The 3,127-nt window shown below is 52.3% G+C and overlaps 2 protein-coding genes across 2 annotated transcripts, besides 3 other annotated features; both read right to left on the bottom strand.

The window, feature by feature from the left end:
* Positions 1–2,212, bottom strand: Tc00.1047053508471.19 (hypothetical protein, conserved; the record flags this gene model as incomplete). Its single annotated transcript, XM_797805.1, has 1 exon — positions 1–2,212. A coding segment is annotated over one exon (2,212 nt), but the record flags the coding sequence as incomplete, so codon positions are not given.
* Positions 1–3,127: a sequence feature (heterozygous, Esmeraldo-like haplotype).
* Positions 1,065–1,101: a microsatellite.
* Positions 1,429–1,448: a microsatellite.
* Positions 2,486–3,127, bottom strand: Tc00.1047053508471.10 (hypothetical protein, conserved; the record flags this gene model as incomplete). Its single annotated transcript, XM_797804.1, has 1 exon — positions 2,486–3,127. A coding segment is annotated over one exon (642 nt), but the record flags the coding sequence as incomplete, so codon positions are not given.

Raw genomic sequence — 3,127 nt, 5'->3', positions numbered from 1 at the left:
TTTCGTCAGGCAATGGCACCCATGCAACGCGATGTCGCGCGTGTGTCTCCAATTCCTTGGCAATCTCGAGCTCGGTCTCCTGCAAACTCAAAGCAGACAACATATCACCCAGCTGGCATTTCAGCTGGGCATAGTTCTGCAGTGGTCGTTGGTGACGATGACGCGGAATAAGTGGAAGAAGTGCACGCGATGATTCGTAGGCCTGCTGTGCCCGTTCCAGCTCACCAATTGCCGAGAAGGCAATGCTCTGACAGCAATAAATATCGCAAAGCAATTGAGGCTGCTCGGTGGCTCGAGCAAGACGATCCGCCACCTCGTACCAGGCAAGGGACTCGGGAAACAGGCCAGTAATTTCGAGTGTCACGCCCATTTGCATCGCGATCCAGCCAAGCGCAGCCTTTTCATTCTTGGCGATAGCAATCGTTGCCGCACGTGTCAGGTTGACGCGTGCATCCATGGTGTCAATGACACGGGCAAAGGTACGCGTAATAGCGAGACGGGACAGCATTTCAAACAGGTCAAGCTTTTGTTTCTCCGCGAGATGAAGAGCCTTGTAACAAGTCTGCAGGCTCTTTTCCACGTCAACGCAGCTATCACCCGTCTCGAGAAGGATCGCACAGACCAATCCTGGGCACTGGTGGTAGCTGGACTCAGGTAAAAGTCGCAGCGCACGCTGCAACAAGAGCGTCTTGACATTTGACGCCTCGGATACGGTCAAAGAGCGAAGGAAATTTCGGTGGGCATTCTTTTGTCGCATGCTCACCTGTGACGAAGGCAAAAGTTGCTCACTCTGCGTGATGCTAGCAAGCGGAACTCCCATAATAGCAAATGCTGCAGGGGGTCCTTCGCTAGCGGTGGAAAGAGCACCTTGATTGGTGGATGCTGCTGTCGCTGCTGCAGTGGCACCAACTGTTGTGGCAGAAGGCGCCACGCCAATCAAAAGACCCTCCAGTAATTCTTCATCGCTGCTCTCCCCCTTCGTGCGACGTGAATCCCGTGAACGTTTTGTCTTTGCCTCAATGATCACCTCATCTTTTCCGGCGTCCCCATCCTCCTTCTCCCTATGCTGCTGCTGCTGCTGTTGTTGTTGTTGGCACTGTTTGCTCTTTCCTTTCTCCGCTGTTTGCCAGCCTGGAAGTCGTACGACGGCCCCATTCTCCCGCACCTTCCCAGGAATTGTCAATGACGCAGACTTCTTCAGTGATGCCACCACCGCCGCCCCGGCGGAATCGGTGCCTGCTTTCCCCTGCACAATCGTCCACTTCTCATCACGCTTTGTCTTTGGTTTAGACTTCTTTGTAAAAGTAACAGATCCCGACAGTGGAGAAAACGGCGGCTGCGGCTTTGAACCCTCCTCCTGTATCCTGTTTTGAACGGCTTCATTAGAACTGATTTGGGTATTATTCTCGTTTTCATGATTTTCGGCCCCATCATCATCATCATCATCAGAATCATAAATAGCATCCTTTTTGAATGCAGGGCGCTTATTATCCGTATTATTTTTATTATTTTCATCCATATTCGAAGTCACTGTGGTGGGTTTGATCACGTTATTGGTGATAATATGCTTTGCTGGTGTTGTCGGTGTTTTATTTGCATTTGCTGTCGCTAACGCCGTTGGCGGATCCGAAGGGGTGAAAACCCTCGGAACAGCAATTTTGTTTGGGCGAAGCTCGGCAATCCGTTGAGAACGGGGAAGAGGAATGGATACTTTGGGCGTCACTGTGCGGGATGCCGCTCTGCAACACGTCTCCTCCTGTGTCAAGAGGATTTCCTGTGAGTCGCCCTGTGACTCCAGCGACGAGAGTGTGCCTGAGCTAACGCGCAGCGTTCCAGAGCCCGGCATCCATCCGTTTTTATTCCACGGCTGCTTCTTCCTGCACAAATCAAAGATCGCAGTAACGTCTTGTTCCAGAAGCATTGTGCTGCGATATGGTCCTTTCCTCAATGGCGCCGCGGGTGCAGGAGTCGCGGGAGCCACGGCGCTGCCGAGTGCATCGAGCTGGATGGTATTGAGATCCATGTCACCGCAGAGCGGTGTGGGCGGCCGATGCACAGCGGTAAATTGGTACGGATCATTCTGCCGACGCACTGGCGGCACATGCACACCAAGCGCCCCATCACATGATGGGTACCACGGTCGGGCGCCGGGATTTAACATCTCTAATGATATCCCCTCAGGTTCTTTCTTTTGGGTTGCGATGTGCGTCATGTCAGAAACAAAATAACACAAAAAAATAAGACGGAAAGTAAAAATTTTTTAAAAAGGGAGGGGAGAATATTTCACTCATTTTACGTCACTGCAGGTTTTACATGTCTATGGCACAAAAAAAAAAAAAAAAAAAGATGGCACACATCCCCAATGGAAATAGGGTGAAAGGAAAGAGATTCTGAATACGGCATTGTGGCATACGCCGCCAACAGTACACCCCCTCTCTCCCTCATCCCCTACCCTATGTGTGTATTTGTGTGTGTCTAAATACCGCTAGTGTTTTTCCCACAGTCCGCTAAGGTCCTCATCGCCAAATGGACGCGCCTTCATGCCATGCCGGCGGCGTAGGGCCTCGTGGTATGCCGCCTCCTCCCGTTTTCGCTTCGCTGCTGCTGTATTCTCTTCCGCTGCTGCAGGATCGAAAGCAGCGCCGTCGTTGCCTCCTTTATAATGGCCCATGCCGCCAACGTTCAGTGGATCTTCAGAGCGGCCGGGGTTCTTCAGCACTGTCTCCTTCATCTTCTCCATAGCACGCTGGGCGCGGATGTTCTCCAACGACTTGCGCATCATGTTGAGACTGTGGGCATCCTTTGCGTCCACAGATGTATCAAAGAGAGAGCGCATCTCGGAGCTGATGTTGTAGTCCCACACGTCGCGTGTCTTAAAGTCCTCATGGTCGGCGTAGATGCCGGTGGGACTGTAGTCCTTACGCTCGCCCTGCATGACTGGTTTTCCTTCCTGCGACGCCGTCGAAAAGGCCGCAATATCACCCGGCCGATCACCATGCGTCTTTGCCGAGTTCATGTCGTATCCGAATACGTTCTCCTGTGTCTCCTGATTGAAAACCCCGCTGCGACCAAAGACGGTGCTCGTCATTTGGTCTTCCTCCGTCATCCATTTCTCCTCCATGTGCCA

Source organism: Trypanosoma cruzi, genomic scaffold (genome assembly GCF_000209065.1).
Source record: "Trypanosoma cruzi strain CL Brener 1047053516851 genomic scaffold, whole genome shotgun sequence".
Lineage (NCBI taxonomy): Eukaryota > Euglenozoa > Kinetoplastea > Trypanosomatida > Trypanosomatidae > Trypanosoma > Trypanosoma cruzi.
This window is presented reverse-complemented; position numbering and strand designations above follow the sequence as displayed.